General features: G+C 44.7%; 2 protein-coding genes across 3 annotated transcripts in view; both read left to right on the plus strand.

Annotated features, from left to right (window-relative positions):
- The window catches only part of ankrd12 (ankyrin repeat domain 12), a 44,912-nt gene extending 35,536 nt beyond the window's left edge, over positions 1-9,376 (plus strand). For both annotated transcript variants that reach the window (XM_053651007.1, XM_053651008.1), the window contains 5 exons: positions 155-4,803; positions 4,893-4,991; positions 5,195-5,342; positions 7,550-7,641; positions 7,773-9,376. In XM_053651007.1, coding sequence (XP_053506982.1) covers positions 155-4,803; positions 4,893-4,991; positions 5,195-5,342; positions 7,550-7,641; positions 7,773-7,958 — 5,174 coding nt within the window. In that variant the 3' untranslated portion in view covers positions 7,959-9,376. The remainder of the gene's footprint in view (positions 1-154; positions 4,804-4,892; positions 4,992-5,194; positions 5,343-7,549; positions 7,642-7,772) is intronic.
- A 2,006-nt stretch (positions 9,377-11,382) lies between these two features.
- LOC128623873 (ankyrin repeat domain-containing protein 12-like) overlaps positions 11,383-26,241 on the plus strand; it is a 28,347-nt gene continuing 13,488 nt past the window's right edge. The window contains exon 1 of the mRNA XM_053651013.1: positions 11,383-12,327. Within this exon, the coding sequence (XP_053506988.1) occupies positions 12,268-12,327 (60 nt within the window). The 5' untranslated portion in view covers positions 11,383-12,267. The remainder of the gene's footprint in view (positions 12,328-26,241) is intronic.

Here is a 26,241-nt window from a genome sequence, read left to right on the forward strand (position 1 = left end):
ATAGCGTGTCTTGCTCAGTTTTGGTCTTTTCATTATCTGTCGGTTTGTCTATTGCGTACTTATACATAATACTTAATCCAATACATAATGCCACTTTTTTTATCTTAGAAGTTGAATATTTGTTTATTGATTATGTTTGTGCTACATGTTACAGACTCTGAGGACCCTCCGTCAGTCAACCCCTCCAGTGTAGATGAGAATATGGAGTACTCAGACACAGAGAAGGACTCTGATGGCAAATCGACCACAGCAAAGGCCACATCTTCAGTGTCTGGTGTGGATGAGTATGAGTTCAAGGACGAGGAAGAGGAGGAAGACCTCAGCAAGGCCCTAAATGACAGACACATCCTGAGACGAGAAGCGCGTCAGAAAGAGAAGGAGGAAAAGGAGCAAAACCATTACACACCCAAACAGTCCAACAAGAGTGATCAGACAACATCATCCTGCAAATTAAAAAAGCCAAAGTCATCCCGAGTCCTCTACTGCAGTTCAGATAGCTCCGACGATGAAATGGAGGCTCCATCAGAACGAAAGTGTTCACCGACCAGGTCACTCTGCAACGATACTCACAAAACAGAAAGCAGGACAAAAAGAGAAAGCTTAACCCTAATGGCATCTGAAAAAGGTAAAGCGAACAAGAAGAAGAACAAGAGCCAAAGCAAAAACAAGGAAAATCAAGAGGTTCAAGAGGACGGAAAAGAAAACAGCAAGTCTCTTCTTTTTTCTACAGCGACAGTGTCTGACAACTCTGATAAAAGTGTTCGAGAGGAAGACTCTTTCAAAATGTCCTTCAGCCCAAAGGATGATTCGTCAGTGCACCTCTTTCACTTGTCGGCTGTGAAATCCCCAAAGCTCACTTACAGCCAAACTGACAAGCAGGTGACTCCATTAAAACAGGAAAATGCAAAGACTTTTGTCTCCATTGGAGATGGATCCTGCCCTATGGATAGTGTCAAGTATAACCACTACACAGATTCAGACTACACAGAAGGTTCCAGCAGTAAGAGCTGTAAGCACAAGGACAAAAGCAAACATCACTATAAGGAACACAGCTTGGAAGGAGATGACCGAAGCTCCAGCCCTTTTAAAGATGCCAGTTTAAGCAACAGTATGGATGGCTCTGAAGGAGCCTTCAGGAAGGCTGACAAAGATGGTAAGGTTGTCAAGAAGCATAAGCTAAAACACAAGGAGAAGGACAAGTACAGGAAAGACTACGAGTCTGAGAGGAATCGGCATCGCCAGAAAGAACTACGGAAAGATGGACATAGGAATATGGAGTTTGACCGAGAATTTTGGAAGGAGAATTTCTTTAAAAGTGATGAGAATGAAGAGCTTAAAGGGAAATGTGAGACACCAGACAGTTGCTCTCCTCAGAAGTCTCTTGACTCATCACCAATTAAAGAAGAAAAGGCAACTTTAAAAGACAAACACACGGTCTGCAATAGCACTAGGGAGAGAAAACAAAAAGACGAGCGAGAGAAAGACAAACTCATAAAAAAAGAGAAGAAAGAGGTGGCATATAAAGATGATCGAGGAGGAAAGGACGGGAAAGGGGCTGAAAATTATGACCGGTCAGAAAGTCTTAACTTGTTACGAAAGCCTGAAGACTCTCTTCCAAGTCCTTGTGTAAAAGAGGAGGTAGAAGACAGGCCTCTCACTGGAAACTTGGTAGATCACGATCAGCTAGAGACCACAGAGAAGAGCTCTAGAGAGAGAAATGATAAACGGCTACCCACAAAGGACCGAGAATTTGAAAAAGGTGAGAAAAAACAGGCAGAAAAGGATAAGAAGATCAAATTGGAACATTTATTAGATAAATCGGACCTTCACAACTCCACAGATCGATGGAAAGAGAGGGACAGATTAACAACGTCTAACTTGTCTAGTGAGAAGAGCCACAAGGAAAGTGAAAAACTTAAACCTGTGCCTGTTATGAAAAAGCATGAAGAAAACAAAAAAAGCAAGGACAAGCTTGACAGAAGGAGTGAGAAAGAACGGCAAGAGAAAGAGCATTCCTCAAGTGATCACAAGGACAAAGATAAAATGAGTTCTGAAAAGAAATCAAAGGCTCCAGAGAAGAACAGCGATCATAGTAAAATTGACCGAATTAAAGAAAAGGAAAGAGAAAAAGACAAAGACTCTGACAAGAAGAAAAAAGAAAAATCAAAAGAAGCCACTCTCCCCTCTTCGAGTTCTAATCTCAAATTTCTTTTGGAAGAGAAGAAGGGGTACATACCCGAGAGCAATAAAACGGTAACTTCAAAATTAAAAGAAGAGGTCGTGAAAACCCCTGAGAAAGACCGAGACAGACGGGAGAGGGATCGAGATTTGGAAAGGCATCGGGACCGGGACCGAGAGCGGCACAAGGAAAAGGACAAGGATAAAGAGAGGTCACAGCAGAGTAGGGATAGCAAGCTCAGTAAAGCAAGGCCTGTTGAGTCAGAGTCAGACAGGTCCAAATCCAAAGCCTCCCCTGCACAAAAGGAAACCCGTCCCAAAGAGAAAAGATTGGTTAATGATGACCTCATGCAGACCAGCTTTGAACGAATGCTTAGCTTGAAGGATCAGGAGATTGAGCAGTGGCACAAGAAACACTTGGAAAAGATCAAGCAAAAAGAGAGGGAAAGGCTGAAACAACGACCAGGAGCTGACTCTGGGAAGCAGAAGAACAAAGATAAAGCAAGAATTTCCACTTCCAGCGAACCAAACAAAGAACTCATGCGCTCCAAGAGCTCAGAAACCCCAGAGGTTTCCAGTCGTGAGAAAATCTTAAAGGATGCAACCAGTGGAAGGACGCTCTCACTAGATGCGAAGAGTCTCTCGTGTTTTGGAAAGACTGGGCCAGTAATAGAAAACAGCCTTAGTCGATCTCCAAGACCTGACAGTGAACGATCTGGTATCATGTCAAGATCAGTGTCCATGATCTCGGTAGCCAGTTCGGAGGATTCCTGCCAGGCTAGCACGCTAACACCCAGGCCCACTGAGTACGACTCGGACCTCAATTTGGAAGCATCCGACTCCCAGCCACCTTTCCTCCAGTCTTCCCTCATAGTTCAGTCCTCCAGATCACCAGTTGTCAATGATAAAGATACCAACAGTCTTCCTGACATTGCTCCTGGCAGTCGAACACCACTGTCAAGCAGACTTGCATCCCCTTACTTAAGAGCCGTCTTGGACGAGGATGCTAAAGCTGGTCCATGCGAACCAGACAGACCGATTGAAGAACCTCAGAAAGTCGGTGACCTAGCATACTCGAATGAGGAGCCTGGTAAAATACACCAGACTGAAGCCAGTGGAGCAGTCACACAGGAAAGTCTTAGTATTCACAACTCGCTGTCAGCACATCTCGCTTGTGCTATACCTGAAGTGGAACATTCTGTCGGTGTTGAGGATGCAAGTGGCAGTTCAAGCAGTCAGTTTGCATGTGGGTCTAACTCTCGAGATACTTCAGTGAAAGATTTTGCAGATCAACAATCTAGCCTTTCACAAGCCAGCAGTTTGTTGCCAACTACAGTAGAGGTCAGCAAGCTAAACATGGATACTTCACCAGAGCAAAGTGGACAAAATCAACTTGACAGCTCTGACACAGAAATGACAGACGGCTCAAACAAAAATTCCTCGTTAGCACCTGTGTCCCAGGTTGCATCAGCTGCATCCTCACAGCCGGAACAAAGCTTGTCCACCAAAACACCTACACGTTCAATTAGCCTGAAGTGGGATTCTGTCGCAGAAGCCAATAATGACCACCCAGCAAGGACTGATGTTGATTTGGGACTAGAGCAAAGAGCGAGAAGTCTTACAATGGGTCCTGAAAATATAATGGAGGACAGATGCATGGAGAACGTTTCTGGTGGGAGCAGAATGGATTGGACAACTATCCAAGCTCCATCCATAAGCTCTTGTAGGATCAGTCCTGAGGAGTCTACTAAAACACTTCCATGTACAGCCAGTGTGGTCAGAGATTCTCAGCAGGTTACAGAAAAGATTTCGCAAGATGACTGCAAGTCAAGTCTCTCCGATGAGAATGCAGGTGCAGCTGATGGACAGCTGGAGAAAAACGAGCATAGTTTGCCTGTCAGTTCAATTTCAAATGTCCCTCATTGTGCTAGTCCTGAACAGACAGCTGAAGAGTCAATGGAAGTATCCGGGGAAGATCCAGACAATAGCCAGGTCGTTTCCGAGACGCAAGTAGAGAAAGCGGTGACAGCAGAGGATGCTGCTCAAACCCAACTTCCCTCGGATGGTACAGCAGATGTGGAGATGCCAGACCAGCTTGCTGTTGAAGATCAAACAGCAAAACCAGGTACTCCATCAGATGGAGATCAGAGTCTGGGCTGCACTAGGGTTCAGCTCGATTGTCATTCAGAAATAACCAGTGGAGCAACATCTGGAAGCTCTTCTCCATTGTCAGTGGCAGACAGTGATTCGACTGGAGCCAGGACAAAAGTGAAACCTCTAGATGACGAGGTTGACCTCCAGGTCGCTCATCCAAGGAAACGAAAGATGCCCAGAGTGTCTCCTTCAACCCAAGCCAGCCTTTCAGCCCAGCAGATCAAGGAAAAGACCCAGCAGTCTTTGGCAGCAATCGTGGATTCACTAAAGCTTGAGGAAATTCAGCCCTACCAGACAGAAAGAGCTAATCCTTATTATGAGTTCCTGCACATACGCAGAAAGATTGAGGAGAAGAGGAAGGTGCTATGTAGCGTCATTCCTCAAGCACCACAATACTATGATGAGTATGTTACATTCAATGGGTCCTACTTGCTTGATGGGAATCCACTGAGCAAGCTCTGTATTCCAACGGTGAGCCACTTACAACTGTATTTTTGTACTGTATTTACATTGTATATTACATGACTGTATGAATTCATGCATTTATTTATTTTTATTAGATAACACCACCACCCTCACTACCTGAACCACTAAAAGAGATGTTCAAGCAGCAGGAGATTGTGCGCATGAAGCTCCGCTTGCAGCACAGCATTGAAAGGGTAAGTGGCTATTTCTAAATACATTTCCTTCTCAGTGTAGTAGATAAAGCTAACCTGGCTAAATTCCAGGGTTCCAGTACTTCACAGTTTAGTGTAGTCATAATCTGTAAGAACTAATTAGTAAATAAGTTGAATAATGTCGGAGGAGGTCGTATCCTGGTTTTTTATTACATGCTCCAATGTTTTTTTTTCCCTTCTTACAGGAGAAGTTGATTGTCTCCAATGAGCAAGAAGTCCTGCGTGTCCATTATCGTGCTGCAAGAACGTTAGCCAATCAGACACTACCCTTCAGTGCTTGCACCGTCTTGTTGGATGCAGAAGTATACAACATGCCCCAGGATGTACAGGCACGTAACTGCCAGTCTGGCCTGTATCAGACTATCATGTTATTGGTTGTGCTGCAATATGTATTTTCCTGTTGTCCTTACGGTGATTCCGTTGATGATACATGGCCTAATTTGGAAGCATACATTTAACTCCAGTATACTGACCAGAAAAATGCTTCCACCTTTAGTGGCTGAAATGCCTCATTGTTCTACTTCAGACTTTCATAACACTGTGTTGAAAATGCAGTCGAGCCATTTACTTTAGCCAGTGTCGTACAATCTCAGGAATTGTATGTTGGCTCAGGTTTCTGGATAAAAAGATTCCTAAAACGTCTGGGTTACCCTGTTCCCTGAGAAGGGAACGAGACGTTGCGTTTAGCATAACAGTATGGGAAGTACCTCTTGCGCGCGACCGGCATCTGAAGCTTGTGTGAAATCATGACTATTTATAGGCCTGCCATGATCAGGTGATGTGGCAATTAAGCACGTCGCGTGATATAAATATGGCACCTGTGAACCGTGCCATCAGCTTCTATTATCTGAAGCGAAGACGCAATTCACAGGCCTTCTCTGGTATGACAAAGCTACGCAAAGTCTCGTTCCCTTCTAACAGAACAGGGTTACATGTGTAACCCAGACGTTCCCTTTCAAAGGGAACGAGACGTTGCATTTAGCATAACAGTATGGGAACAAGAATACCCACTCTGTCATACCGAGGGTACGGCCTGTTCAAAAAGACCCAAGCCCGAGGGTCACTGCAAGACACTAGAGCCCGGGGTGGAATGAATATCGGGTTGCCATAATCGCCTTCTGTGTCTCCCTCGCACTAGTGCTGGCCTGGGCTCCACTCGTGGATGCCCGGGTGAAGTCGACACAACAGGGAAGGAACTGGCTGAATGCCGCCATATGTCGAGCTCACTCAGTCTGTTTGGTAGACCTGCAACACTGTCATTGTCTGCAGTGACACACAAGCAAGACTACTATTGCATAGGCCTTGCTCACCAATGCCACGGTGGCTTTAAACGGTGGCTTAGATGGCAAAGCCGGCCCCCCTAATTACCTGCCATTGATTGAGAGAGGTAGCTCGCAAGCACCTCCTCCACCTTCAGCATAGCTAAATAGCCATGCCGTTCATTCCCCACAATGGCCGAATAATCCAACATCGTTGGGTTATAAATAAGGCTTATGAATGGTTTTCCCCCAGAAGCCTGATATTTTGTCATGCACTTCTGGAAGAAAGGGTTTTCTGCAGTGTGAGGGATTTACTTTCACTGGGCCGAAAAAGGCTCATCCAGCCTTAGTAATCACTTCAAGCAGCTCTTTATATGCTGCTCTCAGTTTTTAGCACATCCTTCTGGCTCCTCGGAATCAGAGAGGAATTATTACTATTATTTTTGTTTGTGTTTTTTTCTCTCTTTTTTTCCCCCCCTTTTGGCTTTCCATAGCAGAAGGAGGAGTCGCGACGCAAGCTCCAAAATCGAGCGGAGAGCCAGACCCGGAAGACAGAGTAAGAGATAGAGCAGCGCTCGTCTCTGGCTCCTCTTCCAGATCCATAAGAGATCCCCCGGACCTGAGACGGCTAGCTGCCTCGGCAGCTGCCGGCCCAGATCCGTGAGGCTCTGAAACCCAACTAGCTTCAGCTTCCGAGAAGAGCGCAAGTCGCGAGCGGAGCTGCAAGATGTAGGCGTTACAATGCGCAGCCTCTCTAGGCTGCCATTGCATGCTCCACCCCTTAAACACTTCAACCAGAAAGTGCGCACGGTCCCTACTGTAACACACTACCTGAATTATCTCACTCATATTTTTCTCTCTTGCTCATTACTTTTTTTTTCTTCTCTTTTTTTAAAGGGATAGAAAAGTCTAGAGATTTTGAGAAAAAATAGAGAGGAAATGAAGCCTCTTTTTGTTTCTTTACACAAACAACCGACATGCAGTCTTTCGCTGAAGATAATAAAGGCTGATGCGCGGTTCACAGGTGCCATATTTATATCACGCAACGCGCTTAATTGCCACGTCACCTGATCATGGCAGGCCTATAAATAGGCATGATTTCACACAAGCTTCAGATGGCAGTTGCTCCCGAGATGCACTCTCCATACTGTTATGCTAAACACAATGTCGAGTTCCCTCAAAAGGGAACATCTGTATTGGCAACTAGTCAAAAAGAAAATAATGAAGTGATCATTTTTTTGTTTTATACTCATGTGTATTGTTTGCTTGCGTGGCAGGGAGATGACGGGAAAACCTCAGTGAGAGATCGGTTTAACGCGAGACAGTTCATGTCTTGGCTTCAGGATGTGGATGACAAATTTGAGAAGTTAAAGGTAAGCTATATTATTGAATATTCACTGAAATTACATATCAAAGTTCACAATGCAGTATGTAATGTTGAGTTTGATTTGTAAGACCTTTATGTGATAACGGTTTGCGTTACTCTGGCTTTTGTCTGTCCCAGACATGTCTCCTGATGAGGCAGCAGCACGAGGCAGCAGCTCTTAATGCCGTTCAGCGATTAGAGTGGCAGCTGAAGCTACAGGAGCTGGACCCTGCCACTTACAAATCAACCAGCATCTTCGAAATCCCAGAGTTTCACATCCCACTTGTCGAGGTCAACGATGACTTTGACCTCACCCCGATATAACAGCAGTGAGTCGGTGCTCGGATAGTAAAGAACTGACGAGGCTCGTCTCTCCAGGACTTGAGAGGAGTAGAGAAACACAAAGCACTTGTTTTGGGCAAGCTGCAGTGTGCATGTGTGTCGTGCAGTCTTGCACCATATGATCAGACACTCCAGAGAAATAATAATAATAATAATAATAATAATAATAATAATAAAAACAGTGACGCAATTGAAAAACAGTCCTCCATCTCTGCGGATTAGAAAGTCTGCAGTATTTGTGTTGTAAAGTCATTTCGATAGGAGTGTCTGCCAAAAGACTAAATGCACGTGCTATGTTTCTGTACCGGGTCCAAGGCCCAGCATTGCGTCCCTGAAGGTCCAATTACTTTTCTCTGTATCAGCTCTTGTTTGAAGACACTTACCTACTCCAGATGCACTTCTGTTACAAGAATCCAGTGCAATTCTTACAGCTGCTGGCTTTAAGTCCAAACTGAAATGCACTTAAACTTCCCTGTTGCAGAAAAGTAGAATCACAGGCAGGCAGGCAGAGCTGCATGTAGGAGATCCAACCAGCAGAGGGCGATGCCTACCCTCAATGATCAGAGGGAGAACATGAGAGAGGGGAAAAGTTAGAAGTTAAACACTTTACCTCTCCTGTGATAGGACAGAGAGGTGTTGTTCCAACTCGTTTCAAAAAGTGAGTGTTCATGATGTATAGAATGTGCTCTTCATTCTTTTTTTTTCTTTTTTTTTAACTTATTTTATACATACTGATTGTGCATTTGTAAATAGCCATGTAATTATTATTTTTAACTTGTAAAAAAAAAAAGAAGAAAATAACAGAAAGGAAGTTAATAGATATTTTGATTGTAAACTTTTTGTCAAATGTTTAATGGACCAAAGTTGGTTTTATATTGAGCGTCCTCTCTGTTGTTGATGTTGGCTTAACTCTTTAAGCATGTGTTTTTGAATTATGTTTGTTACGTTTCTTCTGCTACACGTTTCCTCCTAGATTCATCACAGCAGGTGTTTTTTGACATGTGATTCTATGCTGTGCATGCGTTGCAGGTTTGTAATTCTTTTTTTTCTTCTTTTTTTTCTTCTTTTTTTTCCCCGGAAAGCTGTGCTGTGATGAGGTTTATGTAAGTGGTCCTGCTTTTTCCCGCCTTTTTGTCGTCTTCTTAGTAACACTCACTTCCTCCGTGTTGCCCGTTGTGTCTCGCGCACATTAAGAGAAAACAGCATTGATGTGTCTTCTCGTTAGAAAAAGGAAACATACTTTTACAGTTTTAATGTGAGATCACAACAAAACCTATTTTTTACAACACGCCTTTTGAACGATGGTTCTAAAAATATGTCTATTTTAATATTTACTTGTTACAGGATAATGTACATAATTGTAATATATACCTGAATAAATTTTATTGGTTGTGAACTTTTTTAATGTCGTGTCCGTCTTCTTATAAACACTCCATACCATAGAGCATCACTATCACCTGTTACATACTATCACACTTGAGTTGCATCCACGGCCATATTTCTTCAATCCTAGTGGTTTTATCTTCGCAAATGCTTTAATCTATGAACGGATACTTGGAAAACATGTTAATGTTAAGGTTATTATATTATTATATTTTAAAAAAGTATGTAATTTTTTTTTTACTCTTGGCTGAGGAGGAGAAAATTGTCATAATTAAGGTATAAACATTCTGGTGTCCTTTTATAGGAAAATGATCTACAATGGGGTGGTGTGATACAGCTGAGGTGAATCAAACATTAAAAAGCACATTTCTGAGTAAATAGTGCCAGCAAGTGTGTGTGCTCCTGTGTCATTTTTTAAAAAAAACCAAAACTGTAATCTCTGTGGTAATTAAATCTTTATTTATATAGCATTTTACTGATTCTTATTTACAAGGTACTTCATGCTAGATAAATCACAATGCTTCATGACTTAGTAAAATCGACACATGGAACAATAAAAGTACATTAGGACTCAGATGGGGCAGAATGCATCAATGCTAATGGCTGACTGCTTGGTTTTTATGTTTTTTACATAAAAAAAATGTTTTTACTGAAAACTTCAGCATATTATATATATGTGTGTGTGTATGTGTGTGTATATATATATGTGTGTATATATATATATATATATATATATATATATATATATATATATATATATATATATATATATATATATATATATATATACTATTAAATATAATACAATACTATTAAAAAAGTTATCCAACAGCTATCACCAATGTGAAAAATGAATTGCCCCCTGAAACTTAAAATCTGGTTGTGCCACCTTTAGCAGCAATAACTGCAACCAAATACTTCTGATAACTGGATATCAGTCTTTCACTTACTTCTAGGACTTGGACTTACTCCTATGCTTTGGATCATTGTCTTGCTGCGCTTGAGTTTCATCTTACGGACTGAAGATCGAGAATCCTAATTCTCCTTTAGGATTTTCTGGTAGAGAGCAGAATTCATGTTTCCTTCAATTATTACAAGTTGCCCAGACCCTGAAGCAGCAAAGCATCCCCACACCATCACACTGCCACCACCATGCTTGACCATAGGTATGATGTTCTTTTTGTGGAATTATGTGTTTGGTTTACGCCAAATGTAACGAGACCCCTGTCTTCCAAACAGTTCCACTTTCGATTCATCAGTCCACAGAACATTCTCCCAAAAGATTTGAGGATCATCAAGGTGTGTTTTGGCAAAATATGGAGATAATGACTCTCACTGTAATTCTTTGGAGTCCCTGAGCCGTTGAAATAGTTTTGTAACCCTTCCCAGACTGATGTATTTCAATCACTTTCTTCCTCATCATTTCTGGAATTTCTTTCAGCTTTGTCATAGTGTGTTACTGGGTAAGACCTTTTAACCAACTTCATGCTGTTGCAAAAGTTCTACTTAAGTGTTGATGTGATTGAACAGGGTTTGCAGTAATCAGGCCTGGTTGTGTTTAGTTCAGCTGAACCCCGTTATGAATGCAGCTTCATAGACTTGGGGAATTAGTAACTGCAGGGGCAAATACATTTTCACACACGCATAACTTTTTTGCTTCAATAAATAGCATCATCATTTAAAAACTGTATTTTGTGTTTACTCAGGTTGCCTTTGTTTTATCTTAGATTTTGTTTTCATGTCTGAAACTATTTAGTATGAAATATACACAAAAACATTTTGACAGCACACATAAATAAACTCTTAAACTCAGTGATCTGTAAAGCTCAGTGTGCATATTTTGTGCATGCTGAGATGCTTTTCTGTTCACCACGGTTGTAAAGAGTGATGATTTGAGTTAGTATATCCTTCCTGGCAGCTCGAAGCTATCTGGCCATTTTCCTCTGACCTCTCTTATTAGCAAGTTGTTTCCACCCAGAAGACTGTCGATCACTCAGTGTGTTCCCCCCCCCCCCCGCACGATTCTATGTAAAGAGACTGCAGTGTGTAGAAAATCCCAGCACATCAGCCGTTTCTGAAATACTCAAACCAGCCCATCTGGTACCAACAACCATGCCACAATCAAAGTCAAAGATCATAATTTTTCCTCATTCTGATGTTTGATGTGAACATTAACCGATGCTCTTGACCTGCATCTGCATGACTGTATGCATTTTGCAGCTGCCACATGATTGAATGCTTTCATAACTGCATTAATGAGCAGGCGTATAGGTGATCCTATTAAAGTGGACACAACATCATCGACTGGGAACTACGTGAACCAACTGGAGCATAATGCGTCTGCGCAAGCATCAACTGAAAAGTTTTGTTTCGGCAAGTCAGTAGGAAGTAGATTTATTTCTTTCCCTGGTTATTGGACGAGTTAAGTGAAGTGAAGTGAGCAAAATAAATAAAAATTGCCGTAGACGGTTACATCATTCTGATCGGATGCCGCACGACTGCAAACATCTGTGGTGGATCTGTGAAGCACCACTAATAAGATCTTATATTTACACAAGAACAGTCTAGAACATTCAGCCATAACCCTGATTTTCATAGTATCAGAATAGCTGCGCTGGTGTAAGATAAGATTCCTTACGTCATGGTATTACTCATTACAGCTTGTACTGGCTTATTCAGTTCTTCTTTTTTCATACTTCACTTGAAGTACTACAAACACATAATCTGGGGTCAGTGCATTACATTACATATGCCGTTATTAAAGTGTGTCTGAACAGAAAGCATGTCAGATACTGGCTCTGACGCCGATCAAACATGTGCCGAGTCTGATCTGAAGTTTTAAATTTCACTGCAGGCTCATGATGACCCCTGTGAGCCGTAGCTGCCACAGCTAGTCAGAAGCTGCACCATGGCCAAGCCGGGGACCGACAGAGATGGAGCCATGGTGGAAAAGACGACTGGGAAGAAGGTGACACAACCACTAATGATACTTTTATTGTTATTACACCTGTTTTTTTTGTGTGTGTGTGTGGGGGGGGGGGGGTTGCTAACATTAGTTTCACACAGCAATATACAGGTGCACCTCAAAACATTAGAATATTGTGGAAAAGTTCTTTTTTTTCCCAGTAATTTAGTTCAAAAAGTGGAGCTTTCATATACTCTAGATTCATTACACATAAAGTAAAATATTCCAAGCATTTTATTTTGTTTTAAATCTTGATGACTACGGCTTACAGCTCATGGAAATCAAAAATCCAGTATCTCAAAATATTAGAATAAAGAATTTATAATACAGAAATACCGCAGTGTCGCATTCCTAGTGACAAGCCACTCCTGAACCAGAAACAACATTGGAACGTTACCTGGGCTAAGGAGAAAAAGAAACGGACCCTTGCTCAGTGGTCCAAAGTCTTCTTTTCAGATGAAAGTAAATTTTGGATTTGATTTGGAAATCAAGGTCCCAGAGTCTGGAGGAAGAGTGGAGAGGAACAGAATCCAAGCTGCTTGAAGTCCAGCGTGAAGTGTCCACAGTCAGTGATGATTTGGGGGGCCATGTCATCTGCTGGTGTTGGTCCACTGTGTTTTCTCAAGTCGATAGTCAATGCAGCGTTTACCAGGAGATATTAGAGCACTTCATGCTTCCATCTACTGACAAGCTTTATGGAGATGCTGATTTCCTTTTCCAGCAGGACTTGGCACCTGCCCACAGTGGCAAAACTGGTTTGCTGACCATGGTATTACTGTGCTTGATTGGCCAGACAACTCGCCTGACCTGAACGGTTCAGATCAGGTGAGTTGTCTGGCCAATCATGCACAGTAAGGCTGAACCCCCTAGAGAATCGATGAGAGACACCAGACCTAACAATACAGAAGAGCTGAAGGCCGCTATCAAAGCAACCTGGGCTTCCAGAACACCTCAGCAGTGTCACAGGCTGATTATCTCCATGCCATGCCGCATTGATGCAGTAATTCGTGCAAAAGGATTAAAGCCCTGATCCAAGTACTGAGTGCATAAATGAACATAGTTTTCAGAAGCTTGACATTACTGTATTATAAATTCTTTATTCTAATATTTTACTTTACTTTTTTCACTTTGTGTAATGAATGCAGAATATATGAAAGGTCCACATTTTTAATTAACTGACGGGCAATGCACCTGTAAGTGTTCTTTGATTGGTCAGGGATTTGGTGGGGTGTGCTTTAATATACACTTCTTATTGGTTCTTTTTGGTTGGTTTTACTTTGGAGGTCATGCCAGTGCGTTTTGATTAGAGAAACTATAGAATACTATATTGGTTAACAATGAGAATGTCTTTATACATTAGTGCTGTTGATTGCTCAATTCTGATTGGTCAGAAGGTGTTTAATTAATTTTCTGTAGCAGCAGCTCTGGCAGTTCCTTCTGCAAGGTTTATATAAATTTTTTAATCAGTTTCTCCAAAGAGACATTTATTTAGCATTTGGAACAGTATGAGCCATGAGAGAGGGTTTTGCAGTTTTTCGGTTAACATGACAAGCTGTCCTATTGTCCTATTTAAAACATCTGTTGGTGTAAGAGGAAAAAAACATTATTATTTAAGGTCAGTAACAATGTCTGATGATGTAGTCCACACTCATGGAGCTATTTCGCTGATGCTAAAATATTCTTTAAAAAGTATTTAAGCTATTTTAGGGGAAAAGACATGCATGTCTGTTGGTCCGTGCATGCTCTAGAAATAAATACACTTTGTTTTGTATCAAGAGTGGTCTTTAATTTATTAAATTTTTTTCTAAAGTAACTGGTGCGTATCATTCTCATGCTATGCTGTTGTAAATAACGCAGTGCAGCCTATTCAAATGTTATTAGAGCAGGGGTCTCCAACACATCGCTCGTGAGCTACCAGTAGCTTATGGCCTGATTGTAGGTAGCTCGCAAAGACATTCTGGAAACTCTTCCCATTTCATCCAATCAGAGTGGGCTATACCACTTCCTATCCCACCCCCTCCACTGAAAATGTAGTATTTATTTGCCAGATCAGCCGTCACGCCAAAGTTTCAATCAAGCACGTCATCATGCTCATATTATATTTTAGTATTAGCTAGAAAATTTTGTTTGCTGCAGGATGAGTAAAGAAAGTGTTCCACCAAACAAAAGGAAGAAAACGTCTGGGTTACGCATGTAACCCTGTTCCCTGAGAAGGGAACGAGTCGTTGCGTTTAGCATAACACTATGGGAACAAGAATACCCACTCCGTCATACCGAGGGTACGGCCTGTTCAAAAAGACCCAAGCCTGAGGGTCACTGCAAGACACTCGAGCCCGGGGTGGAATGAACATCCAGCCTGTAATAATGAATGAATGTGTGTGGCGTAGACCACCCTGCAGCAGCACACACATCCTGTAAGGATACCCTTTGGACAAAGCCTTCGCGGAGGCGCCCGCCCTAGTGGAATGAGCCCTTATGCCCAGAGGCGTAGCGAGACCGTGCCCCTCATAAGCAATCGAGATTGCTTCCACTATCCAATTAGAGATGTGCTGCTTTGACACAGCATCACCTCTACTGTCGCCGCCAAAGCAGACCAGCGGCTGCTCCAAATTATGCCACTGGCTGGAGCGGTGAACGTAAGTACAGAGAGTCCTTACTGGACACAGCATGTGCATTCTCTCTTGTTCCGGTGTGGGGAATGGAGGAGGGCAGAAAGCCTGCAACACCACAGGGTGGGCAGCCGATGTAAGCACCTTAGGAATATAATTCAGCACAGGATACAGGAAGGCCTTGGCTAATCTAGGGGCAAAGTCAAGGCAGGAAGGGGCAACAGAGAGAGTTTGTAAGTCTCCTACTCGCTTGAGAGATGTCAGGCCCAGCAGAAGAGCTACCTTTAGAGTCAGAAGCTTCTCAAAGGCTGCCCCTAAGGGCTCAAATGGGGTCCCTGACAGACTTTCCAGGACCACAGAAAGGTCCCAGGAAGGTATGCATGACCTGCAGATGGGCCTCAGCCGCCTGACACCACGCATAAACCTCGAAGTTAGAGGTTGTTGCCCAACAGAGGCTCCAACAACAGGGGCATGGCTGGCCGAAATGGTGGCCACGTAAACCCTGATTGTAGAAGGAGCCCACCCCGCTGAGAAATGTTCTTGTAAGAACTCCAGGACTGTAGCTATTGTCCAGTTCACTGGGTCTACAGTGGATCCCTGCGGATGGATTTCACCCAAGGAGTGCTATCTCGCAGGGATATTATCTCTCAGAACCATATTTGAGCTGGCCAATAAGGTGCTACTAGCAGCAGACATAGACTGTCTTGGCAAACTCTCGCTAGAACTTGTGGGAGCAGAGCGATGGGGGAACAGCGTACAGATGTGACCTCGGCCACATGTGCACCATGGCGTCCAGCCCTAATTGTGCGGGAGGACTGAGGGCGAACCACAGTGGGCCGTGTGTTGTCTCCTCGGAGGCGAACACATGCAATCCCGCTTGGCCAAAACTCACTATATGGACTCCACCACTTGTGGATGGAGCCACCCTGCTCCAGATGAGTGCCGCACCAGAGACTGTGAGCTGGACAGCTGTCTAAGACCGCGCTCCAGCCCGTGAGGGAGGTGTCTGTCATTACCGTCTTGCGCTAAGGAGACACCCCTAGAGTGTGACCCAAGGCTAGAAACAGGGGACACTCAAATTCTCAGAGCACGTAGGCATCACCGTGTGACCCTGATTATTTTCCGAGGTTCCGTCCTTGGACGAAACCCCCGACTTCTCAGCCACCACTGAACGGTCTCCTGTGCAATAGGCCCATAAGCACCAACTCTCCCAAGATCCAGCTTTATCTTGCTCAGTGTTGATAGGATTGACCCTACGCATGTTGGGGATAGAAACGTCCTCATCGTAGTAGAATCCTTATAACCCCTAGAAAAGTTGTCCACTGCACTGGGGAAAGGATACTTTTCTGAGATTCAACCTGAGCCCCAAGCTCTTCATGTAGGCGAGTGAATTTTTCTTCACCAATGTAAGCCAAAGATGTGAGAGCCTAATTTGCGGCGCTAGCGTTGCTGTCGGTAAAAGATGCAATGTTGAGCGCCATTTCACTCAAGTTCATGGTAACTTTACACCGGACTTTCCTGTGGGCAGCGGGCTACAAACTGAAAAGGTGAAGCAGCTGAAAGCAACAATACAAAAACAACAATCTTTATTCACCAAACCTATTAAGAGAGGAAATGCTGTAACAGAGGCATCATTTAAAGTGGCGCACATCTTGACAAAACACAAGAAACCGTTCACCGATGGCACCATGGTGAAGGAAGCAATGACTGCTGTGGCTGAAACTTTGTTCAGGGACCACAAAAGCAAGACAGAAATTATGTATCGCTGATGTCCAGCTCAGTGCCAACACAGTGGCAAGGAGAGTTTTCTTGCTTTCATCAGATGCGATGGGACAGTTAGAACAGGACATGCAAAGGTGTAAATGGTTTTCATTTCAATTTGATGAATTGGTGGACTTGAGTGATACAGCCCAGTTGGCTGTTTTCTTTTGGATGGTTTTTGATGATTTTTCCATTAAAGAGGAGTTTTTTACATTACTTCCTCTGAAAACCACAACCAGAGGAGTTGAGATCTACAACGTTTTGAAGAACTACTGCATGGAAAAAAACGTGCCCCTTGAAAAGCTGGTGTCTAGGACAACAGATGGAGCTCCAGCCGTGATGGGGTGCCACTCTGGATTTATTGCACATTGCAAGGCCGACTCAGACTTTCCTAAATTTCTGATCTATCACTGCATCATTCATCAGCAGGCGATCTGCACTAAGGTTATGGGTTTTGATCATGTCAAGAAACCGGTTGTTCGGATTATCAACTCAATTCGAGCAAAGTAGAAACGACACAGATGTTTCAAACTGTTTCTTTTTTTTTTGATCATAGAATTTTTATTGGAAATTTGCATTTTACATCTTATAACACCCTACCCAACAGCCCCAACAAAAAAACACAGTGTCACGATTCCCCCTTTAAGCAGCGTGCTCTAAGCGCGAATGCGCGAGCACCTGCTTTTCCTTTGTTGACCGTAATGACATCTGGACACGTGTGTTTTGTTTATGTTTCTGTCATGTCTCCTCCCTGTTCTGTCATTGGCTGGGATTTCACGTGGGTCTGTATTGCTCTCAGCTGCTAGCAGTTTAGACGCTGATTATGTCCGCATATATACCGCGCACCTCCCAGCACACAACGCGGAAGATTAATAATACTTTAGAGTTAGTTTAGTTCGTAGCGTATTCATAGTCACGGTCCATGTTTAGAGTTAGTTCGCGCTGGATTATCCGCTTCCAGTCCCTCGTCATAGTTCGTTTCTTGTTTTGTTTATCGACCTAGATTCCTGCCTTGCCCCGTGTATGCCTGTTTGCCAATCGCCTGACCTCTTGCATGTTTGTGGATTACGTTTTGGATCACGTTTTGGATTTGTCTGCCTGTCTCTCTTTCTAATAAACAACCGTTCATACTGCACTTGCATCCGTCCTATCTCTGCTCCGTCACGATTCGTGACAGAATCTTCCGCCCCAACATGGATGCAGCACGAGGACGAGAGAGAAGTCACGCCACAGAAACCAGGGAAATAGTAGGACAATACCTCATCGGGGAACGCTCGGATTACTGGCCGCATTTTTCATCCGTGCAATTTCCCCAAAGGTACGCCGTTGAATTGCCGCCAGAGACAGCGGGATTGGGGAGCTACCCGCTGGAGTTCCTCTTCAGCTGCCAGGTGTATTTCTGCAGCTTGGCGTTTCCCAAGCCTACTAAGAGAGAGTGGATCGGGTTCCTGGTGTCCAGGTTTTGCGGTCTGGCCTGTGACTGGGCGGAGCAGCTGGTGAGTGCTGGGTCGCCAGCCCTCCATGATGTCACTCAGTTTGCAGAGCTGTTTATGGAGGAGTTTTCACAGCCTGGACAACTTCGTGGTCTTGATTTACTGGGGTGGAGAGTCAATGGACAGCCCCAGGTGGACCCACCATTCAACCTCTATTATGAGGAGATGGACAGGGCAGTAACCAGTGATCCACTTCAGTTTCCGGCCAACGCGGAGCGAAATCTCCGAGATGTATGACCGAGGGCTGCGGGAGAGAGACTCAGCTTCAATGTCCCACCTGCAAGAAGCTGGGCCTCCAGGAAGCTTTCTTCTGCTCTCAGGAATGCTTCAAGAGCAGCTGGCGGGAGCATAAGAAACTCCACCGGAGAGCCCGTGCAGAGACCCAGCCCGGGATCAACAGGGTGACCTCGGAGCGCCCGTCGGAGGTCCTAGCACCAGAGCCCCAGCCGGAGGTTAACCTGGCGACCTCAGAGCTCAAACCTGAGCCCCACGAGGTGGGCTCACCTGCCGAGCTCCAGCAAGAGGTCAGCGGGGAGGCACCAACACCAGGCTCTGACGTCCAAGTCCAAGTCAAGTCTCCAGCTTCTGAAGTCCAAGTCCAGTTTCAAGTCCCTGAGGTCCAAGTCAAGCCTCAAGTCCCTGAGATCCAAGTCAAGCCTCAAGTCCCTGAGATCCAAGTCAAGCCTCCAGTCCCTGAGATTCAAGTCAAGCCTCCAGTCCCTGAGATCCAAGTCAAGCCTCCAGTCCCTGAGGTCCAAGTCAAGCCTCCAGTCCCTGAGGTCCAAGTCAAGCCTCCAGTCCCTGAGATCCAAGTCAAGCCTCCAGTCCCTGAGGTCGAAGTCAAGCCTCCAGTCCCTGAGGTCCAAGTCCAAGTCAAGCCTCCAGTCTCTGAGATCCAAGTCCAAGTCAAGCCTCCAGTCTCTGAGATCCAAGTCCAAGTCAAGCCTCCAGTCTCTGAGATCCAAGTCCAAGTCAAGCCTCCAGTCTCTGAGATCCAAGTCAAGCCTCCAGTCCCTGAGGTCCAGGTCCAAGTCAAGCCTCCAGGCTCTGAAGCCCAAGTCAAACCTCCAGGCTCTGAAGCCCAAGTCAAGCCTCCAGGCTCTGAAGCCCAAGCCAAGCCTCCAGGCTCTGACGTCCAGGCCAAGCCTCCAGGCTCTGACGTCCAAGCCAAGCCTCCAGGCTCTGACGTCCAAGCCAAGCCTCCAGGCTCTGACGTCCAAGCCAAGCCTCACGTCCCTTGAGGTCCAAGCCAAGCCTCACGTCCCTGAGGTCCAAGCCAAGCCTCACGTCCCTGAGGTCCAAGCCAAGTCTCACGTCCCTGAGGTCCAAGCCAAGTCTCACGTCCCTGAGGGCCAAGCCAAGTCTCACGTCCCTGAGGTCCAAGCCAAGTCTCACGTCCCTGAGGTCCAAGCCAAGTCTCACGTCCCTGAGCTCACGTCCAAGCCTGCTGATCCAGTTGACCAAGCTCTGCTAATATCTATGCCCAGCCAAGTTCCGCTCACGCCCCAGTCTGCCGACACGTTTGGCCAAGTTCCGCTCACGCCCCAGTCTGCCGACACGCCCAGCCAAGTTCTGCTTACGCCCCAGTCTGCTGACACGCACAGCCAAGGTCTGTTCACGCCCCAGTCTGCCGACACGCACAGCCAAGTTCTGCTCACGCCCCAGTCTGCTGACACGCACAGCCAAGGTCTGTTCACGCCCCAGTCTGCTGACACGGCCAGCCAAGCTCCGCCCATGCCCAAGGTTCACCTGGTGACCTCAGAGCCTCAGCCTCCCTGTTCAGCTGAGGTCGTCGCTCAGCCCGCCTGTTCAGCTGAGGTCGTCGCTCAGCCCGCCTGTTCAGCTGAGGTCGTCGCTCAGCCCGCCTGTTCAGCTGAGGTCGTCGCTCAGCCCGCCTGTTCAGCTGAGGACGTCTCTCAGCCCGCCTGTTCAGCTGAGGTCGTCGCTCAGCCCGCCTGTTCAGCTGAGGTCGTCGCTCAGCCCGCCTGTTCAGCTGAGGTCGTCGCTCAGCCTTCCGGCTCCATGGCAAACGTCGTTCCCCCCTACTGCTTCGAGGAGACCCACGCTCCTCTCCCTGGCCGCACGGAGACCCACGCTCCTCTTCTTGGCCTTACAGGGGACTTCGCTCTGCCTTCCAGTTCAGCTGGGGTCGTCGCTCTGCTTTCATGCTCCGCCGAGGACTTCGCTCGGCCTGCCTGCCCGGCTGTGGATGTCGCTCTGCCTTCATGCTCCGCCGAGGACTTCGCTCAGTCTGCCTGCCCTGCTGTGGTCGTCGCTCTGCCTTCATGCTCCACCGAGGACTTCGCTCAGCCTGCCTGCCCGGCTGTGGACGTCGCTCTGCCTTCATGCTCCGCCGAGGACGTCGCTCTGCCTTCATGCTCCGCCGAGGACTTCGCTCAGCCCGCCTGCCCTGCTGTGGTCGTCGCTCTGCCTTCATGCTCCGCCGAGGACTTTGCTCAGCCTGCCTGCCCGGCTGTGGATGTCGCTCTGCTTCCCTGCTACGCCGAGGATGTCGCTCCGCTTCCCTGCGCCGCCAAGAACACCGTGCAGTTTCCTGGCTCTGCCTGGGACATTCAGTCCAGGGGGCCGGGTCCGCCAATTAAATGGGATGACTCATGGCACTCCGGGAGCAGTGTCTTTGGGTGGGGGTTCTGTCATGATTCCCCCTTGAAGCAGCGTGCTCTAAGCGCGAATGCGCAAGCACCTGCTTTTCCTTTGTTGACCGTAATGACATCTGGACACGTGTGTTTTGTTTATGTTTCTGTCATGTCTCCTCCCTGTTCTGTCATTGGCTGGGATTTCACGTGGGTCTATATTGCTCTCAGCTGCTAGCAGTTTAGACGCTGATTATGTCCGCATATATACCGCGCACCTCCCAACACACAACGCGGAAGATTAATAATACTTTAGAGTTAGTTTAGTTCGTAGCGTATTCATAGTCACGGTCCATGTTTAGAGTTAGTTCGTGCTGGATTCAGCTTCCAGTCCCTCGTCATAGTTCGTTTCTTGTTTTGTTTATCGACCTAGATTCCTGCCTTGCCCCGTGTATGCCTGTTTGCCAATCGCCTGACCTCTTGCATGTTTGTGGATTACGTTTTGGATTTGTCTGCCTGTCTCTCTTTCTAATAAACAACCGTTCATACTGCACTTGCATCCATCCTATCTCTGCTCCGTCACGATTCGTGACACACATCCAAAACCAAAAGAAAAGGGGGAAACAAAAAACAATAACAAACAACCAGAGAAACAAACAAAATAAATAAATAAAAAATAAACAAACAAAATAAATAAATAAAGAAAGAAAGAAAAAAAAAGGGAAAGATGATTTACCGTCTACCTCTCCTCAATCCACCTCCAGGGTGCGTACATCATTGAAGTAAGTAATAAATTGTTGCCATTTTCCCAAGAATGAGTCACCCCTGCCTCTGATGTTATACTTGATTTTTTAAAAAAAGTTTTAAAAAGAAGATTAAATCTTTAAGCCAGACTGATATAGAGAGGGGTTGTGGAGAGGTCCAAGACAGCAATATTCTGTGCCGAGCAAGTAACGATGCAAAAGACTAAAACACTAGCTTGTTTGTGGTTCAGAGGCTGACGCTGAGATGGAACACCAAAGATGGCAATTAAAGGACAGACATCCAATTTGATTTTAAGAACATCGGACATAGTTTCGAAGAAAGAGTTCCAAAAGTTCTGCAGTTTGGGACAGAGTGCAAACATATGATTGAGGTTACAGGGCGAAAGTTTGCATTTTTCACACGTCAGGAACATTGGGATATATTTTAGACAGTTTACTCCTAGAGAGGTGAGCTCTGTGGACCACTTTAAATTGTATGAAACTAAGTCTAGCACAGGACGTGGTGGTACATATATTATCTAACGCTCTGCCCCAGTAATCATTCTCAAGCTCCAGGCCCAATTCCTCCTCCCAAGCACTAATGGTTTTGATATTGTAAGAATCGTCCTGTGACCAGATCGTTGCATATATCCGTGAAATAATGCCACCCTTATGAGGATTCAGCTTGAACACCTCTTCCCATGCAGACTTTGTAGGTAAGGAGGGAAAACCAGCGAATAGGGAGGAGACACAATGCCTAATTTGAAAGAAACGGAATAGGTGAGACGGAGGCAGGCTGAAGGTCGAGGATAATTCAGAAAAGGTTGCAAACACATTATTAATGTAAAGATCCTCAAAGCATTTCAGACCCTTCTTTTCCCAAAAAGAGAATGTGGAATCTATAAAGGAAGGGGGAAAGAGGTGGTTATTACATATTGGCGCCATGGTTGAGGCCGAGATGGATTTAAAATGACGGCGAAACTGATAGAAAATTTTTAGAGAGGTACATACTATTGGATTATCCGTGTATTGTGAAAGGGGTATAGGAAGGGAGGAGAACACCATAGCAGGGAGGGAGGTTGAAATACAAGACTTTGCTTCTAAGTGGCACCATGGAAGAGAGGGGGCCTGCACCCAGAGCACCAGTTTCTGAATATGAGCCGCCCAATAATAATACATGAAATTGGTCAAGGAGAGGCCACCACTTAGGCCGACTCTTTTGAAGTGAAAATTTGGAAACCCTGGGAGTTTTTCCTGCCCATATAAAAGAGGAGATTAATTGGTCTATATCCTTGAAGAAAGATTTGGGTAAAAACAAAGGGATGGACTGGAAAAGGTAGAGGAATTTTGGAAGAATGTTCATTTTTACCGTGTTTATTCTACCAAGAGGGGATAATGGTAGAGCTGCCCATCTTTGAAAGGCTGACTTCATATATGAAATTAAAGTGTAAAATTCACCGTCATTAATGCAGAATAGGAACGGGTGACATTAATTCCGAGATATTTGAATTTTGAATCCTCCAAATGAAAAGGCAGTCTGTTTTTATTTTTTGGCCAGATTGGTTTATGGGGAAGCATTCACTCTTTTGTAGGTTCAGTTTATACCCGGAAAATTTCCCAAAGTCATTTAATATGCGTATAATCTGTGGAATAGATGCAATTGGATCTGTAACATAAAGTAGTAAGTCGTCAGCATATAGGGCTAGTCTATGTTCAATTCCTTTGCGAATTATACCCTGAAATACAGGAAGAGTTCTAAGCGTTATCGAGAGAGGCTCAATTGCTATGGCAAAAAGTAAGGGAGACAGAGGACATCCCTGGCGCGTACCCCATGACAAAGTAAAATAGTCAGATTTAGCATCGTTGGTATATATGGAAGCTTGCGGTTCCACATATAATAAATGGATCCATGAAATCAGTCCATCCCCAAAGCCGAACCTCTTTAGCACCATAAAAAGGTATTCCCATTCTATCCTATCAAATGCCTTTTCTGCATCCAAAGAGATGACCACTTCAGAATTCGACCACCTCGAATACAGCCAGAAGTAATGGGGCCAATGCAACATGAAATTTCTTATAAAATTCGGAAGGAAACCCGTCCGGGCCAGGTAATTTCTTAGATTGCAATGAATTGATTGAGTTAATGATCTCATCTAAGGTGATGGGGCTGTCAAGTTCAGATGCCAATAGAGGGTCAACTCCGGGAAAATCAATATTTCTAAGAAAATGGTCCATGTTACCTAAATTGTCAGGAGATCCAGCTGTGTATAAAGAGGAGTAAAAACTTTTAAAAGTTGAATTAATTTCTACAGGATCCGAGGTTAATGCACCACTGGACTGCATAATCTGAGTAATAGAGCGCAAAGCTGCTCGGCTACGCAATTGGTGAGCCAACAACCGACCGACCTTATCCCCATATTCATAATAATTGGCACGCGTATGTAACAAAAGCCTCTCCGCCTCACCTGTCGATAACAAATCGAACTCCGCCTGTAAATTAAGCCTTTGTTTATGCAGCTCAGGGGTCAGGTTGAGAGCATATTGGTCATCAATGGCTCGAATATTATCAGATATCTCTTTTTTCTTATCCTTGCATTGCTTATTGGCACTGTCCCCTTAAGAAGGCCTTTAGAGTTTCCCAAAGTAAAGAGTAAGAGATTGAATCAGTTTGATTAGTAAGAAGAAAATCATCTATCGAAGTAGAGATATACTTGCAAAATGCTGAATCGGATAAAAGTAGAGCCTCCATGGTGGACGAAAGGCGCGATGTGAAAGTAGAAGAATGTCAAGACTTAAAGGAGCGTGGTCTGAAATAACAGTTGGTAGATATTCAGAGTTTACAACCCGAGAAATTAGAGAGTTATTAATAAAAAAGTAATCAATGCGAGAAAAAGATTTATGTACGAAGAATATTTTCTCACTGTGGGGTTAAAATACCTCCACGGATCCATGTAACCATTCTGAACCATAAACTCAGAGAATACCTTTGCCATTGCAGAGGGAGCCTTTGCAACAGCACCAGATTTGTCCAAAACTGGGTCAATAACACAGTTTAAATCTCCCCCAAATATCAAGAGATGTGTGTTCAAAGCAGGAATTTTTGACAACAAATTCTGAGCAAAAGGAGCATTATCAAAATTCGGGGCATATACATTCACCAAAACTACTGCCGTCTGTGAAAATTTCCCTTCCACAATCACAAATCTACCATTTACATCAGAAATAACTTTATCAAAAGAAGAGGGCACAGTCTTACTTATCAGAATAGAAACTCCCCTGGACCTGGAATCAAAATTGGAGTGGAATATATGCGATGTCCAGTGAGCTTGGAGACTGCGTTGATCCCTGAGACGGAGATGAGTTTCCTGAAGAAATGCAACATCAGGTTTTTGTAGTTTTAAATGTGTCAAAATCTTCTATCTTTAATGGGACCATTCAGACCTTTCACATTCCAACTTAGGAATCTGATCGATCTTCTGGTATTTTCCATCAATTTAGATTAATATAGAATGGAGTACAGAGAGGTTGATATCAATAGGAAAGGGGAAAAAAGAAAAAAAAAAAACACGCAAAAAAACAACAACACAGCATCCCTCCCCACCTCCCACCCCACCCTCCCCACTCTGAACATCAGTTAACTTCTCTCCATTCCCAAACAATGGAGGCAGAACCCTACAACACTGGAACATCCGATACTTGTAAACCATACCTATTCTTGTTGTGTGAAGTCACTCCCGAGCATAAAAGGTGCCACAGTGACCATGTATCTCAGACAACCTATAGATTCACATGGAAACTGATATAGTTGCCCACACTCGCAGAGTTTTACAGTCATATTACAGGTATTAATAAATTGGTTACCTGTCATGTAGGCAGATTAAGATGGAGGATACCGTTCATTAAACCATAGTTGTGCTTTTTGGGGACAGTGAATTGCAGCCTCTCATCACCGAGGCATATCCAAATCAAAACTCTGGGCCTTTGATTCTCTCGCTCCTCCGAGGGCGCAGGGCCAATACGATGCGCTCTATCCAGCAATGGAGTGGTTGGGAAGATTTCTGAGCTGAGGACATCCTGGAAAAATTTGGACATAAACGTTACCGGATCGCTCCCTTCTTCTCGTTCCGGAATACCGACGACCCGGAGATTGCAGCGCCATGAGCGGGACTCCAGGTCCTTCATTTTATCGGTGAATTGTTTGTTAGCCGAAGTTAGCTTTAGCACCGTCTGTTGCAGTGCTGCAATGCGGTCACTGTAATTGTTCAGGTGCTGGTCAAGCTCGTCAATACGCCGTCCTTGTGATTCAATGCCTGATTTAAAACTCTCAAAAGATGCAACAACTGGGGCCAAAGCTGAGTCAATAGTTGCTTTCACCTGTACTGCGAAGTCCAGCGGTAGCTTGTCGCCATGACTCGTCATGCTTGGTGAAGATTTAGGTTTCCATAGTCTTTCAGAAGCCATAACTCCTTTCTGGTTATAATTGTAGACCGAGTAATTGAAAATGAGTGCACCAAATGTCTTAGAAAAGATTCAGGTTGCCTGAAAAGCACAATTAAAAGATAAAATGCTCGGGAGCTCACTCCACGCGTGCCTTCTCACTCACATGCTCAGCCGGACTCCTCAAACTGTTTCTTGATGAAATTTCTGCAGAGTATAACGATCTCCTCCTTCACACAGAAGTCAGATGGTTGAGTAGGAGTAAGGTACTTCACTGCTT

This window comes from Ictalurus furcatus, chromosome 20 (assembly GCF_023375685.1).
Source record: "Ictalurus furcatus strain D&B chromosome 20, Billie_1.0, whole genome shotgun sequence".
In the NCBI taxonomy this organism is placed as follows: Eukaryota; Metazoa; Chordata; class Actinopteri; order Siluriformes; family Ictaluridae; genus Ictalurus; species Ictalurus furcatus.